General features: G+C 37.6%; 1 protein-coding gene across 5 annotated transcripts in view; it reads right to left on the bottom strand.

The window, feature by feature from the left end:
- Window positions 1-2356: 2356 nt before the first annotated feature.
- Window positions 2357-16523, bottom strand: part of SLC22A10 (solute carrier family 22 member 10) — a 28890-nt gene continuing 14723 nt past the window's right edge. Inside the window, exons 3-10 of one of the 5 annotated variants that reach the window (XM_082748214.1) lie at window positions 11927-12081; window positions 11656-11824; window positions 10337-10460; window positions 8875-8990; window positions 7225-7439; window positions 5695-5803; window positions 4698-4901; window positions 2357-3382 (exon numbers count right to left, since the gene is read on the bottom strand). In XM_082748214.1, the coding sequence (XP_082604340.1) occupies window positions 3322-3382; window positions 4698-4901; window positions 5695-5803; window positions 7225-7439; window positions 8875-8990; window positions 10337-10460; window positions 11656-11824; window positions 11927-12081 (1153 nt within the window). In that variant the 3' untranslated portion in view covers window positions 2357-3321. The remainder of the gene's footprint in view (window positions 3383-4697; window positions 4902-5694; window positions 5804-7224; window positions 7440-8874; window positions 8991-10336; window positions 10461-11655; window positions 11825-11926; window positions 12082-16523) is intronic. The other 4 variants (XM_082748215.1, XM_082748217.1, XM_082748218.1 and 1 more) reach the window with 4 other exon arrangements.

Here is a 16523-nt window from a genome sequence, read left to right as displayed (position 1 = left end):
CGTCTGATGTGGCTGTTTTTCCCCCCTCTAGCTGGGCAGTTTGTTCTCTCAGTATTCACATCAGTTTCTCAGGGTGTTCAGAATGTGTTTGAGGGATGAAGCAAGCATAGGATCTCCATACTACTCTGCCATCTGAACTTGAAACCCAAACCTATATTCATCAGAGATATTGGCTTGTTTGTATTTCTTTCTCTCTCTTTTGTGGTGTCTTTATCTGATTTTGGTACCAAGGTGATACTGGGTTCATAGAATGAATTTGCAAGTTTTCTTCCCTCTTCTATTTTTTTTAAACAGTTTGAGAATGGTATTAAGTCTTCTTTAAATGTTTGGTACAATTTACCTGTGAAGCAATCTGGTCCTGGACTCGTGTTTTTTGAGGAGTTTTATGGTTACTGATTCAATTTCATTGCTGGTAATCCGTCTGTTCAAATTTTCTATTTCTTCCTGCTTCAGTTTTGGTACATAATATGCTTCTAGGAATTTATCCATTTCTTCTAGGTTGTTGAATTTGTTGGTATGTAGGTTTTCATAATATTCCATTCCAATTATTTGTATTTCTGTGGTGTTGATGATCTATTCTCTTTCATTAGTGATTTTGTTTATTTGGGCCCTCTCTCTCCTTTTTCTCTGGCTAGAGGTTTATCAATTTTGTTGATCTTTTCAAACAACCAGCTCCTGGTTCCCTTGATCTGTTCTACTGGGTTGTTTTTTGTTTTTGTTTTTGTTTTGTTTGTTTGTTTAGTTTCTATGTCATCGATCTCTGCTCTGATCTTTATTATTTTTTTACTTTTTTTGCTGGATTTGGCTTTTGTTTGTTCTTTTTCTTGTTCTTTTAGGTGCAAGGTTAGGTTTTCTATTTGAGATTTTTCTTGCTTCTTGAGGTAGGCTTGTGTTGCTATAAACCTCTTTCTTGGACACACTTTTGTTGCATCTCAAAGATTTTGGACCACTGTGTTTTCATTTTCTTTTTCATGTAATTTTTTATTTCTTCTTCAACTTCTTGGTTAACCCACTCATTTTTTAGTAGATGTTATTTAACCTCCATGTACTTGTGCTTTTTCCGGTTTTTTTCTTGTGGTTGATTTCTAGTTTAAGAACATGGAGATCAGAAAAGATGCATGGTATGACTTCAATTTTTTTTAATTTGTTGAAACTTGTCCCATGTGCACTTGGAAAAGAATGTGTATTCTGCTGTTTTAGGATGGAATGTTCTGAATACGTCTGTTAAAGTCCCCTGGTCCACTGTATCATTCAAAACCACTGCTTCCTTGATTTTCCACTTAGATGATCTATCCATCAACATAAGTGGGGTATTAAAGTCACCTACTGTTATTGTACCATTATCAATTATTTCCTTTATGTTTGTCATTAGCTGTTTTATGTATTTGGATGCTCCCATAGTGGGTGCATATTTACAATTTTTATATCCTCTTGTGGCTTATCCCCATTATTACTATATAGTACCCCTCTTTGTCTCTTGTTAGAGTCTTTGTTTTGAAGTCTATTTTGTCCAATATAAGTATCGCTACCCTGGTTTTCTTTGGATGTCCACTGGCATCACTTTCAATCTGCAGGTGTCTTTCCATCTGAAATGAGTTTCTTGTAGACAGCATATAGATGGGTTACTTTTTTTTATCCACTCTGTAACCCTCTGTCTTTTGACAGGAGCATTTACTCCATTACTCCATTTATATTCAGGGTAATTATTGATAGGTGTGTATTTATTGCCATTTTGTTATTTGTTTTGTGTTTGTTTCTATAGATTTTCTCTGATGGTTTCTTCTCTTGCTCTCTTTCATGGTTTTTTGGCTTTCTATAGTGATATACTTGAATTCCTTTCTCTTTATTCTTTGCATATCTATTACTGGTTTTCAAATAGTGGTTCTCATTAGGTTTGTATATAACATCTTCTGCATTTAACAATCTATATTAAGTTGCTGGTTTGAATGCATTCTTTACTCAAATTTGAACCCATTCTTTACTCCCCTCCCCCAACCCATGTTTTAATATGTCATGTCCAGGGCGCCTGGGTGGCTCAGTGGGTTAAAGCCTCTGCTTTTGGCTCAAAAGCAGGGTCTTGGAATCGAGCCCCGCATCCGGCTCTGCTCAGCAGAGAGCCTGCTTCTTCCTCTCTTTTTCTGCCTGCTTTTCTGACTACTTGTGATCTCTGTCTGTCAAATGAATAAATAAAATCTATAAAAATAAATAAATAAATATGCCATGTCCTATTTTACAACCTTTTATTTTATAAATCTCTTGACTGATTTTTAAAAAGTAAAAGAAGTAAAAGTCAAGAAGTCAAGATTTTTAAAAGTAAAAGAAGTAAAGTCAAGAAGTAAAAGCATTTTTGAAAACGTTTTTACTGCTTTTGTGTTTTTTACTTTTCATAATCTTGCTTATGGTCTTTCCTTTCCACTCAAAGAATCCCCTTTAATATTTCTTGCCAGGCTGGTTTAGTGGTCATGAGGTCCTTTAGTTTTTGTTTGCCTGGGACACTTTTTATCACTCTCTCTATTCTGATTGATAGCCTTGCTGGATACAGTAGTCTTGGCTGCATATTTTTCCCTTTCAGTGCTTTGAATATATCATGCCACTCTCTTCTGATCTGCAAAGTTTCTGATGAAAAATCTGCTGATAGTCTGATGGGATTTCCCTTCTAGATAACTATCCTTTTGTTTAGCTGCTTTAATTTTTTTTCTTTATCACTACTTTTTGCCATTTCAATTACTATGTGTGTTGGTGTGGACCTCCTGGGTTGAATTTGGGGTTGGGGGGGTAGGACTTTCTGTGCCTCCTGGATCTGGATATCTGTTTCTTTCAGATTTGAGAAGTTTTTAGCGATTATTTTTTCCAATAAGTTTTCTGTCCCCTTTTCTTTTTTCCTCCATGTTTTTATTTAAATTCCAGTTAGTTAACATACAGTGTGATATTAATTTCTGATTTGGGGTGTACAATATAGTGATTCAATACTTACATACAACACACAGGGCTCATCACAGCAAGTGCTCTCCTTAATCCCCATCACCCATGTAATCCCTTTTCTCTCAGCCAGCTACATCTTAATTCCATGGTTTTCCTTTGTTTCTGAATGTGTATTAATAATTTACCAATAAATTTGAAACTTTCAACCACTTTCCAAAAATATTAGATTATTCATAGAATTACGTGTTCCCAAAAATTATTTAACTGCAAATTAATGTAAGTAAGATTTGTTTTCCAGTATATTTTTCTTGGCAGTTTGTAGATATAAAAGAACATTCTTGTGTTTTATTTTTATTTCATAGTATTTCTTTTCCTCACCAGTCAGCTCATGGAAACACCTTAAAATTTGGTCACTTTTACGAAGGAATTTATTTCATTTACCTTTCTTGAGAATTCTTTGCTAGAAAAGCAAAACAGAAACAATCAGTCAACCAATCAACCATTCAACAAGCAAAAACAAATATTAAAAAAAACAAAGATAAAAATAAGTTTGTGTGCTTTCCATGCACAAGTACAAACAAGTCCTCCAACTATCAGCTTTTTATAACCCAACAAAATTCATGGCATATTGATATTAATGTTGCAGATCCAAGAAATTCCTGCAGTAAGACCCAAGAAGACAGTTTTAAAAGTTGCTACCCTCACTTGGTCTTTTCAGATTTCCCACCAGTCACACCTTTGGAAAGTCAAGAAGTAGACTGACAATCTTAAGCGAATTCTCTCATTTGTCTGGATTGAATTGTGTTTCCCCATCCCCAATGTATGAACTTCATACATTGAAGTTTTAACTCTCAGTATCTCAGAATGTGAAATTATCATATTCAGATATAGTTGTTGAAGATATAATTAGTAAAGAGGAGGTCATACTGGAGTAGGTTGGGCCCCTGATCACAATGACTGGTATCACAAAAGGGAAAATATCAACACAGAGACCTGCCTGGAAGAATGCCATGTGAATATTGGAGTTATGTTGCCACAAGCCAAAGATACCAGAAGCTGGAAGAGAGGCTTGGAACAGACACTTCCCTAAGGACTTCAGAGGGAATGTGGCCCTGCTGACACTTGAGCTCAGACTCCCAGCCTCCAGAACTTTGAGGAAATAAATTTCTGCTGTTAAGTCACTCAGTTTGTGGAACTTGAGTATGAAGACCCCAGGAAACTAATATACCCTTATCTCATTTAAAATATTTTGCTGGTTTTTATTTTCTCTATCCTCAATCTTTCCATTACTCATGGCAGCAAAATTGTCTGAATACCAAGATGCCTAAACAAGATTTCTTTCCTCTATTATCTTTCCATAAAATTTTTTAACTCTATGTGATCTTCCTAACATTATTCCTTTATTGGCCATGATATTTCTTTCCCCTTCATATCCAAGTGTCCTGTGGATCTCAGAATCATGAAATACCATCATGAATGTGTGTCTTATGAAGGTAGGTAATATGTGCCATCACAACAGAGCTAATTTTCATCTCTTCACCACTGAAACTACTGATGAGATCTGGGCAGAAGGGATTTCTGCAATCTAGATTGGAACTCACAGGGGTTAGAAGTGACCCTGCCACTAATGAAAGGCAGTGGCCTGAGACGAAAGTATCCCAGGCAAAGCAGAACCTTCTCAGTGATCCGAAGGACTCATGTGGTGTTTTGCCTTCCTCACCCAAAGACCTAAGGCATACAGTTCCTCCCAGGAGGTGGCTAGAAGATTTACTCACTTATTTTTCACATCGTGGAGAGTGTCAAGTAGAGGCAGATTTCTTGTTTCAGGTAGGATGAGGACAGCAAGACCAGCAATAATGGGCGAGACTCCGTAGATGATCCAGGGCAAAATGGAAAGATACTCCATTAGCATCATCAAGAGGGGAGCCAGCGTTGCCCCACACCTACTAGCCACTGTTTCTAATCCTAAAGCTCGTGCCCTGCGGGTTAAACAACAATACATAATAATCTGATAAAAATCTGAAGCAACCTAAGATACATTATTCTGACTTTGTAAAAGATGGAAGATGCTAGAACACAATTGTTAAATATATGGGGTTTGGTGACAAACACTTGTTTTTTAGATTTGCTCTATGATTTCCCAGCTGTCTTTGTTAGGCTCAAATTCATAACTTGATTTCATAATTTTACACAAATATTATATATTGCACCTACCCTGATGAGTTGTCTGGAAGATTAATGAGATGATGCATTAAAGTACTGCTCACCACCAGCACTGGGTGTTACACACAAACAATGAATCAAGGAACACGACATCAAAAACTACTGTATGGTGACTAACATAATATAAATAAATAAATAAATAAATAAATAAATAAAAAGGCACTACTCAGCACAACGCATGACACAAAGTCAGTTCTCAATAAACTTTGGCTAAAATGTTATCATATTACTGTTAAAATTACAAATGATTGCTTTTATAATAAACAGGTCTTTTTTGAGAGAGAGAGAGAGTGGAAGGGGATGAGCAGAGGGAGGGAGGGAGAGATTCTCAAACAGTCTCCACGCTTAGCACGGAGCCCTAAGCAGGGCTCTATCTCAAGACATTGAGATCATGACCCAAGCCAAAATCAAGAGTTGGACACTTAACCAACGGAGCCACCCAGGTACCCCTATAATAAATAGGCCTTATTGTGTTTATTCTTGCAATAAATGCCTATTAACTGAGAATGTCCTCTTTCATGCCCTGGCAGAATGTCCATAAACTCATACCTGAGGACTGTGGGGATGAGCTCAAGCATGTGGACACCAAAACTAGTGACAGAAGCAGCAGCACAGCTGATTCCCACGCTTGCCAAAGCCACACGCAGGGTCTGCATTTCTGGAGACAGAAAGGCCAGTGAGACTAAGAAATCTGGGCTGAAGGAATCAGCATCCACCAAATTTAGCTAGGGGGGAAAAAAAAACTTTGTATGGTGTGGGTTTGTTTAAGCTATACTATAGACAATTTTATAGTGCCAGAAGAGCGGGGTGGTTGATAAACTGAGAAATGTAGAGTTGTCAATGTAGGTGCTAAAAAACACATGAAATTACCTGGGTTAGTTGCAGCAAATCTCTCTTCACACCTGAAAATCTTTAGATTTTCTAAAGAAGGAGATGAAGAGTTTAATCTGGCAGAGATTTGCTTTTACTAATTCTGCCCAGTATTACAGCCCTATTGCAGAAAGTGGGACAGTCCTGTGGACAATTACTGGGTCTAAGATTTAGCTCTAAACTTGATAATTTTACAGTTGTCTAAACTTTAAAATAAAAGTGCAGAATTTAAAGTGACAAGTCATCCCGGTTTTCCTGGGAATTAGGGGGTTTTAGCAATAGGGATTTTCATTGATAAAACCAGGAAGATCCCAGGTTCTTATGAAACCAAGAATGGAAATTTCTATTTGGGAAAAAAATGTCAGAATTTGGGAACCAATAAAGAGAAGTTTCAAATAATATGAAAAGAAATCTAATTATAGCTTTACACTATTAGAAAAGACTCTATTGTAAGGGAGTAAGCCTGTACCACTAATGATATTCTGAGGAGTAGAGTCCACAATCTGTAATGCTGTAGGGTACATTCCTGCACTGGGATGTAGCTGAACCATAATGCCCAGTAACAATCTCCTGGTCATTACATCCCATCATTCTATTAGCATACAAAGTCATCTAACTGGAATGGACTAGACTTCTAATCTGCTTAATTCCCTGTTCCTATTGTACACTCCTTCACTACTTGGAAAAAAGGGGAAATTTTTCATTTCCTGGAAGTCAAGAAGACTCCTATAAGCAAGGGCTATTGTCGTGGTGACCTAAGACCATACACACACATGTGGATACAGAGCAATCAGGAAACTGACTCGTCTTCAAAGCTGGTGACAAGAGCCCAACCAGAACAAGTGACCCCATTGTGTCCTCACCTGAGATATAATTGCAAAACCTAGGCCCTTCATGCTTGTTATTAAAAATGTGAAAGGCCAAAAGGCAAGTGATCAATTGCTATCCTGAAGAAACTGTCAGGAATAAAAACACCAGTTTCTAGATACTTCCAGGATGTGACAAAAAGAAATATATGTCTGAGCTGCCCATTATGGACCTTTGACTCTTTTCCCAACAAATTCTTAGCAGGATTTGCCTTAAACCCTCAGATCAGTTTGGGGGAATACTTAGCTCTTTACTCCTTGCTTCAGACAAGTGTGACCAGTACAATCCCTAGAGGATGGGGGAAAAGACATCTCTTTCCCCTACAGTCCAGCCTTCTCTCACCTTGGGGCACAAACGTGTTGACCAAAACAGAAAGTCCCACCAGGAACATGAAAAGTGTCTGGGTTGTTCGACGGCCCATATGATTCTGTACTAAAAGAGGAAGACATCGGATAATGGCAGTGAGGACCCCAAAGATCGCCTGGAACAGGAAAATATTGCTCCCAAGGTGCTGTAGATTGATCATGATGCCATAAAAGGGTATTGTGATTGCAAATCTGTAATGAACAAAGGAGGAAAGACACATGCCGTAAGATTTAAAGCCTACGTGTTGCAGTTGATGTCTACTTTAACCCAGACAGCTAGTGATTGGTGTTAAAGAATAAAGACCTAGTCTGATTTGTATAATACATTATTTTAAGGATAATTTTAAAGTTACCATAAATAATTGTCTGGCAATATATATAGACAATACTCCTTCTGTTGTTATTTCGTCTTTGTAAGCAAGGAGTTGGCAATGACTGGGAAACTTAACCTGTCCCAATCACCAAACTGGATGATACAAAGATTAAAATCTAGGGAGAAGAATTTCTTTTTTGGGGCACCGGGGTGGCTCAGTGGGTTAAAGCCTCTGCCTTCGGCTCCGGTCACGATCCCAAGGTTCTGGGCTCAAGCCCCACATCGGGCTGTCTGCTCAGCAGGGAGCCTGCTTCCTCCTCTCTCTCTCTGCCTGCCTCTCAGCCTACTTGTGATCTCTATCTGTCAAATAAATAAATAAAATCTTTAAAAAAAAAAAAAGAATTTCTTTTTTGAGTGTCATCAGGATGCTGTGAGTCTTTCTTCTCCTTCAACCCCAATACTGTGAAGAACTCAACTAGTTCTTGCTCAAATTGGTCAACTAGTGACGGAAGCTGCGAAGAGATTACCTGTGTCCCCCCTTTATCTGAGGGGCACCTGAGGTCTGCCACAGTTTTAGGGAATTTAAGGCTCATATATGATTTTCTAGGGCTAAGAGAAAATGCCAGAATTTAAGAAAACATGCACCAGCTGTACCATAGGAAATATAATCACAGGTTCCCACCAGGGATCTACAAATTATCATGTGAAAGTCAAGACTAGACAACACACCTCTATGGTAATGGGGAGCAGGACTGTTGGTAAGTTTTATGTGGCATGCAAGCAAACAGTGAGGAGGGAATGAGAGCTGACCCAGTGTCATGGTGGTTCTCACTGTAGGGGATCTATGAGGGGACTCTCTGGGGAATTAGAATTTCTATCTTGATCTAGGTGCTGCTTATATTTTTCCCCGTTGGTATGTTTATCAAGCTGTATATCTTCACAATCTCTTCATGTTACTGCTAGTAAGATTTTATTACACTGAATGTCAACTAACTAGAATTTAAATAAAAATTTGGGAAAATTGTAAGAAAAAGTGAAGGAAACTAAATGTCAAAATCTGTATTGTGGTGGAAGCCCCAGCATCGATCTCCCAGGATGAGAATGGAGCAATATGATGCAATTAATTCCTCATCATATGGTGAGTTTCCTTATAACCTTTTGCCCGTCTCCCAGCGCAGCAGTATCCAGTCTGTTTTCCTCACCTTGTATCTTCAAATCAGCACACCCTGCACCCACAACACTGCTAGAACCTTTGAAATAAACAGATTCGTGTCTCCCCCTTTTTAAGGTTGTCATGCACTCTGTGAAACCCACCTCACAAATAGTAGGATACAGGTTCTCTTACGCAGGATGGGGGTGTGGAACAAATCCCAAATGGTAACTTTGGTCTGTGCTGCCTCCAGCTCGTCCTGCATGCTGGATCTCAAACCCTTTAATAGCAACAAACATGTTTCATTTGCCAACATGGTGTCAGGCATTGTGGTGAGCACCGGTACCCAACAGGACAGGAGAGATACACTCCCTTTCTTTCCAGCATAACTTATTGTACATGCAATCACAGGTGTGAACGGGCTATGAAAGATGTAGAGAGCTAAAGAAAACTCAAGGATATTAAACACCAAAATGATATTTTTTATTAATTTCACAGGCAGAATTTAGTGATTCATCAGTTGCATAGAACACCCAATGCTCATTACATCAATTGCCCTCCTTAATGCGTTTCATCCAGTTACCCCTACCCCGCACTCACCTCCCTCCAGCAGCCCTCAGTTTGTTTCCTAGGGTTCAGAGTCTCTTACGGTTTGCCTCCCTCTCGGTCCTCATCTCATTTTAGTTTCCCTTCTCTTCCCCTCTGTTCATCTGTTTTGTTTCTTAAATTCCACATATGAGTGAAATCATATGGTCTTTGTCTTTCTCTGATGGACTTATTTCATTTAGCATAATACCTTCTAGGTCCATCCACATCCTTGTAAATAGCAAATTTCAATAAAAACAAATACATAGATCAATGAAACAGAAGAGAGAGCCCAGAAATGGAACCTTAACTCTGAGGTCAAACAACCTTTAACAAAACCGGAAAGAATATCCAATGGAAAAAAGACAGTCTCTTCAATAAATGGTGCTGGGAACATTAAACTGCCACGTGCAGAAGAATGAAACTGGACCATTCTCTTACATCCTACACAAAAATAAACTTAAAATGGATGAAAGACCTAAATGTGAGACAGGAATCCATCAAAATCCTAGAGGAGAACACAGGCAGCAATCTCTTTGACCTTGGCAGCAAAAATGATATTAAAGGAGGGCATTTGTTGTGTTGAGCACGGGTGTCACATGAATCAGTAAATTGCACTCCTGAAACCAAAGTTACACTATATTTTAACTAACCAGAATTTAAATAAAAATTTGAAAAAAGAAAGTAAATGAGGCCACAGAGAGGTGCAGGTCATCCACAGGAGTTATAGTTTATAGATTTAGATCAAGAAGTGAACTAAAGGGGCTCAGTGGCTCAGTGGGTTAAACCTCTGCCTTCGGCTCAGGTCCAGATCCCAGGGTCGTGGGATGGAGCCCCGCATCGGGATCTCTGCTCAGCAGGGAGCCTGCTTCCCTTCCCCTCTCTCTGCCTGCCTCTCTGCCTACTTGTGATCTCTGTCAAATAAATAAATAAAACCTTTAAAAAGAAGCAGAAGAAGAAGAAGGGGGTGGAGGAGGGGAGGGGGAGGAGTCTGCTTAGTCTTCCTCCTAACCCGGTAACCACCTTCCATTTCCTACTCACCTCGATTGTCAGGGCATCTCCAGCATTCTGCATTCCATTTGTGTATGCAACTTTTCTTAGGGCCTCCAAGCCCTCCTCTGGTTTATTGTTGATAATAAGCCACCGAGCAGATTCCACCAGCCACCTGAAGGAAGAAGAGCACACAAGTGCAGTCAAGTCTCTCTTGCTTACTTGTCATATGATTATTGACTATGGATGCTTTTAGCCTTCCATCTAATATCCACCACTTCTTGGGTTAGGAATAGAAACTCAAGTTTCAATTCACAAATACTAGGAAAATGTAAGAAAGACTAGTCCATTGCAGTACATCTTTATGGCCAGAAACATAGACTCTGGAGGCAACTCACCTGTCTACTTACTCAGCAGATTTTCAAAGAAGCATAGGAAGCTTAAGCTTGAGAGTTCCTCATGGATAATTTGGTTCTACCAAATTTGTGCTCATAATATACAGTCTTAAAAAAAAAATAAGTCCCTAAATAATGTAAATGTAAAACTCAACAAAGAAGTACTCCTCCCACTACCAGCTATGTTGGTAACTTATTATGTAAGTCAGTCACTTATTTACATCTGCCTCAGTTTTCTCATCAATAAAATGGGGGCAGTAATACCATCTTCCTTATAGGATAATTATCAGGATATAATGGTATAACAGATAAGTCTGGCATGGATTACACTCTCCTCTGTCTCTGAACTCCTCTCATTGTATGAAATCTATAGTGTGTCTCCATGAGGAACTAAACCTGACTCTCCTTTAGATGGTTTTAAGTACAGGAATGAGGTTACCCATAAATAAGTGTTTGTTAAAATTATTTAAGGGAGAAGGGAGTTAACATTTGATGTCAATCATTCAATCTGCATGCCAAACTTTAGTATTGAAGAAACCATGCTGCTCTTTTTTGAATAAATTTGCTGCCTCTTCCTTTTATTCAACTTCACCTACAAAAATGAAAATCTGAAAACTACCATAACTTGATTCACTCCAAAGCCAAAAAAAAAAAAATTAGAAGAATTTATTTCTGAAATATTTGAGTCTATAGTTTATATTAAGAAAAATAATACTGGAATAACTCTATGACCACTATACTGGGTAGGACTGAAAGCAAAACAAAACCAAAAATACCTAGGACTCCCAGACAGAAAGGTCCTTATTACTTCCTGTTCTGCTTATGGAACTACACAGACTGAACAGATGAAAGGCATGGGTTTTAGGTTCAGACAATAAGAAAGGGTCTGGGAGATAAGAAAATCAATATATTGTAATTCAGTCCTCATTTTTGTCCCAGGTTCCCATAAGGCAAAATGAGAAAGAAGGATCATACCTGGAGGAGAAAAAGAAGACAAGGAAAGGTACAGACACCACCAGCTGCAGAGTGCGCCACTCTCGAAAGACAAATGCCAGTCCTCCCAAGAGTATGTGTCCCACACTGAAGGCACAGGATATCACTGTTATTACCATTACTCTAGATGGAGGCCTTATCCACTCTGTGACTGAAAGAAAACCCAATTGGGATATTAATGTCAGGTAAAGGTGAAAGTTCAAGGTCAAATTCAAGGCTTGGATAATGGAGAAGAACAAAATTGTTGACTTACTGAGCAGACCATCATTTGCCAGGATGATGACGGAAGAACAACCAGACAAGAAGCGGAGTAAGCAGTAAATGTGAAAGTTGGAAACAAAAGCTGCACTGGTCCCAACGATGGTAAGCTGTAGGAGACACCACCTGAGAATCAACTTTCTCCCAAACCTAAGAAACAGAGTCAGATTAGATTATGGGAGCAATGAGAATTTGTGCAGAAAAAAAAAAAAAAAAAACACAAAAATTAAGAAAACCAAAACATACTCTGAAATTTAGAGAATATTTTAATGAGTGATTCTTTGTACCTGAGAGTTTGACAAATGAAGAGCTAAAACAACAGAAATCTCAAAAATAATAACTGTGTTCATAATGTAGACAAACAGTAACAAAACTTTATTATCCAATCACTAGGAGGCCTTTCATACCAAGTAATAATATATAAAAAAAAAATACTGGAAATTGTAGTATACTATGAGCATCCATTGTACTATCATATGTATTTAGCATAGTAGGGAGTCTGTAAATCGTCTAGAACGCAGGAGAGCTAACTGTGTACTTGGGTCTCTAGGACCATACAGGTTAAGGTTAAACTGATACGGAACTGATGGTTACATCAGTAGAACAATCAAAGTTGCTTAACGGTTGTGTAAGAGGGACTCTGTTAAAGCTGGATATATAGGCCTCAAGCAACATGCCTTATCTAGAACAGAATGTAAGAGTGCCACAGCTCAAAGAAAGAAAATTAGAGAAATTTCTCAGAGGAAAGAATTACATGAGATGTAGACTGAGGGGAGAAACGTGAAAGACAAAGAAAAGGAAACTCTGTGGATCACTAGGCATCAGGAAAATGGAGTCATAGTTGGAACAAGTGGGACTAAATAAAATCTGCTCGTCTACATGCTCAGTAAGAAAAATACATGGACAAAGTTTAAGATTGGGAAATCCTCTGCAATATTTGAAAAAGAATTCCAAAAGTATTCAAATAATTCCCCCCAAAAGGCAAAAGGTGTGAAACATAGGAATGAAAACAACAAATGATCCCACATCACAATCATTATCGTCACCCAAGAAATAAGACAGAAAACAAAAAATAAATAAATAAAATGGTAGACTGAAACAAAACCATAACAACAATCACAACCAAATGTATTACTAATAGCCCAGTCTATCAAATAATAGACATTACCAGAATAGGTTAAATATATATATATATATATATATATATATATATATATACACTGTCAATAATCGTACTTAAAATACTGTAGGGTGAAAGTACGTGATAGAAAAAGATATACAATTCATATAGCAAAAGGAAGAACACCGCAGTCTTTATATTAATATCAAATAAAATGAATTTCAAAACAGAATACATTTGCAGAAATAATGCTGAAAATGTCAAGTGTATATACACTCAAAGAATTACAAAGCACATGAATCAAAATTGACAAAATCTGAAATATAATTCACAATGATAGTTGGAGACAGTTTTCAATATATGTATTGTGGGAAGATATATATAATACAAAAGTTGTCATTTTAATCTTTTGCAGATGTACAATTCAGTGGTTAATTACAGTCATCATATTTCACAATCATGACTATTGCCATTTTCATCACCCTAGACAAAAAACTTTATAAATATTAAGCAACAACTCCTCATTCTTCCCTTCCCTCTCTTCCTTCTAGTAATCTCTAATCTACCTTCTGTCTCCACTAATTTGCCTAGTCTAGATATTTTTATGAAATGTAGGCAATGCTTACATTTGTCCTTCTGTGCCTGTCTTAGTTCAGTTAGCATGACTGTTTTGAGGTTTGTTTGTGTTGTACCATATGCCATTCTTTTTTCTGGATGAATAATATTACATATATATATATATATATATATATATATATACACACATACATACATATACACACACACACATATATATACATATATATATACACGTATATATGTGTATGTATATATATATATACATATACATATATATATAATATTTGTTTATCCATTAATCTGTTGATGGATACTTGAATTGTTTCACCTTTGGCTATATAAGTAATGCTGTCGTGAACATCAGTGTACAACTACCTGTTGAAGTCCCTGTTTTCAATTTTTTATAGTATACACCTAGGAAGGGAATTGCTGGTTCATATGGCAATTCTGCTTAGATTTTTGAACTGTCTTCCACAATGGCTTCACTACTTTCTGTTCTCAACATCAGTGCACAAGGGTTTCAATTTCTCCACATATCTATTCAAGATCTTTGCTGATTTTTATGATTTATCATCTTGTTGTTGAGTTATAGGTGTTCTTTATGTATTCTGGATATCAAGCCCCTTTCAGATATATGATTTGCAAATATTTTCACTGATTTGTAGGTTGTCTTCTAACTCTCTTGATAATGACAATGTTAATTTTTATGAAATCCAATCTACTTATTTTTCTTTTGTTTTTTGTGCTCTTGTTTACAAGGTTGTAAACATTTATTTCTATGCTTTAAGAATTTTATAGATCATTGATTCATTTAGAGCTAATTTTTGCATAGAACACCAGGTAGGGGTAAACCTCATTCTATTTTTTTACTAACATATAATGTATTATTTGTTTTGGAGGTAGCGGTCTGTGATTCATCAGTCTTACACAACTCACAGCGCTCACCATAGCACACACCCTCTCCAGTGTCCATCACCCAGCTACCCCATCCCTCCCTTATCCACTCCAGCAACCCTCAGTTTGTTTCCTGAGATTAAGAGTCTCTTATGTTTTGTCTCCCTCTCTGGTTTCATCTTGTTTCACTTTTCCTTCCCTTCCCCTAATAGCCTCTGTCTTGTTTCTCAAATTCCTCAAATCAGTGAGACCATATGATTTGTCTTTCTCTGATTGACTTATTTTGCTTAGCATAATACCCTCTAGTTCCATCCACGGCATTGCAAATGGCAAGATTTCATGGGTTTTGATGGCTGCATTATATTCCATTATATATATATACCACATCTTCTTCATCCATTCATCTGTTGATGGACATCTGAGCCCTTTCCATAGTTTGGCTATCGGGAACATTCCTGCTATAAACATTGAGGTGCATATGTCCCTTTGGATCACTACATTTATATCTTTGTGGTAAATACCTACTAGTGCAATAGCTGGGTCATAGGGTAGCTCTATTTTCAACTTTTTAAGGAACTCCATACTGTTTTCCAGAGTGATCGGACCAACTTGCATTCCCACCAACAGTGTAGGAGGGCTCCCCTTTCTCCACATCCTCACCAACATCTATTGTTTCCCAACTTTTTAATTTTAGCCATTTTGACTGGTGTGAGCTGGTATCCCTCTGTAAACTTCATTCTATTTTATGTGAAAATTCAGTTCAATGCCATTTGCTGAAGAACATGTTCTTTTCCACACTGAATGGCCTTGACACCCTTGTTCAAAAGTCAGTTGGCTATAAATGTATGAGTTTACTTCTGGACTCTCAGCTCTACTACAGTGATTTATTTGTCTATCCATATGCCAAAACCATAGTAATCATTTACTGTAACTCGGTAGTAATTCTGAAGCCAGGAAACACAAGTCCTCTGAATTTATTCTTCTTTTTCAACACCATTTGACTATTTGGATCCCCATGCAATTTCATCTGAATCTGAAGTTCAGCTTTTTCATTTTTGCAAAAAACAATACTGGATTTTGATAGGGATTTCATAAAAACTATAGATTGGTTTAAGTACTACTGACTTATTCCTAATATTACCTCTTCCTACCTCATTAACATGGGATAGTTTCCATTTATTTAGTTCTCTAATTTCTTCTTTTTTCTTTTTCTTTTCTTTTTAGAGGGAGAATCTTAAGCATGCTCCACCCTGCTGAAGCACAGACCCCGATGCAGGGCTCAACCTCACTACCCTGAGATCATGACCTTAGCCAAAATCGAGTCAGATGCTTAACTGACTGAGCCACCCAGGTGACCTGACCTATCCTCATTTTTAAGAAATTATTTTCCCCTTTTGCTGTTCAGCTTGGGAGCTTCCCATTACCTTGTCTTCCAGATCACTGATATGTTCTTCTGCATCCACTAATCTACTGTTGATTTCCTCTCCTGTGTTTTTAATTTCAGTTGTATTCTTCAACTCTAATTCTTTTTTAAATTTAAACGACATATCAAATAAAGGACTAGTGTCCAGAATCTATAAAGAACTTAGCAAACTCAACACCCAAAGAACAAATAATCCAATCAAGAAATGGGCAGAGGACATGAACAGACATTTCTGCAAAGAAGACATCCAGATGGCCAACAGACACATGAAAAAGTGCTCCATATCACTCGGCATCAGGGAAATACAAATCAAAACCACAATGCGATATCACCTCACACCAGTCAGAATGGCTAAAATTAACAAGTCAGGAAATGACAGATGCTGGCGAGGATGGGGAGAAAGGGGAACCCTCCTACACTGTTGGTGGGAATGCAAGCTGGTGCAGCCACTCTGGAAAACAGCATGGAGGTTCCTCAAAATGTTGAAAATAGAACTGCCCTATGACCCAGCAATTGCACTATTGGGTATTTACCCTAAAGATACAAACATAGTGATCCAAAGGGGCACGTGCACCC

Source organism: Mustela nivalis (genome assembly GCF_964662115.1).
Source record: "Mustela nivalis genome assembly, chromosome: 9".
Classification (NCBI taxonomy): Eukaryota; Metazoa; Chordata; class Mammalia; order Carnivora; family Mustelidae; genus Mustela; species Mustela nivalis.
Note: the sequence above shows the minus strand (reverse complement) of the source record. Positions and strands in the feature narration are given on the sequence as shown.